The 526-nt window shown below is 37.3% G+C and overlaps 1 protein-coding gene across 1 annotated transcript in view; it reads right to left on the reverse strand.

Moving 5' to 3' along the window:
• Window positions 1-471: 471 nt before the first annotated feature.
• The window catches only part of EMH_0063820 (uncharacterized protein), a gene marked incomplete at both ends in the record, with an annotated part of 498 nt that continues 443 nt past the window's right edge, over window positions 472-526 (reverse strand). Inside the window, one exon of the mRNA XM_013498182.1 lies at window positions 472-524. Within this exon, the coding sequence (XP_013353636.1) occupies window positions 472-524 (53 nt within the window). The remainder of the gene's footprint in view (window positions 525-526) is intronic.

Raw genomic sequence — 526 nt, forward strand, 5'->3', positions numbered from 1 at the left:
AAGAAATAAATTACAGTGAATTTTTAGCGGCTACATTTCAGACGCAAGTTGCTTTGAGTCAATCATTGATAAGAGAGGCATTTGAACGGTAAACCCTAAACCCTAAACCCTAAACCCTAGATTCTAAACCCTAGATTCTAAGCCCTGATTGTAGTAGGTTGTGTTATGTCTTATTTCGGGTTTTTTATGAAGGTTTAAAGTGTATGGAGATTTTTGGTGGTTTAGGGTTTGCGATGATTTATTAGGGTTTGGGGTTTACGAGGGTTTATGAGTGTTTAGGGTTTATGAGGGTTTACAAGGGTTTATGAGGGTTTATGGTATATTTCAAGGGTTTAGGGTATAGGGTTTAGGGTTTTCTGTAGGAGGTGTAAACCCTCCTGCATATAACTAAGAATAAAACAAGTGTTTATGATATAAGGGTTTATAAGGGTTTATAAGGGTTTATAAGGGTTTATAAGGGTTTATGAGGGTTTAGGGTTTGTGAGGGTTTACAACAGACTCGATGCAGACCACAGCGGAGAAATAA

This window comes from Eimeria mitis, genomic scaffold (genome assembly GCF_000499745.2).
Source record: "Eimeria mitis Houghton genomic scaffold, Emh_scaff3244, whole genome shotgun sequence".
Taxonomy (NCBI): Eukaryota; Apicomplexa; class Conoidasida; order Eucoccidiorida; family Eimeriidae; genus Eimeria; species Eimeria mitis.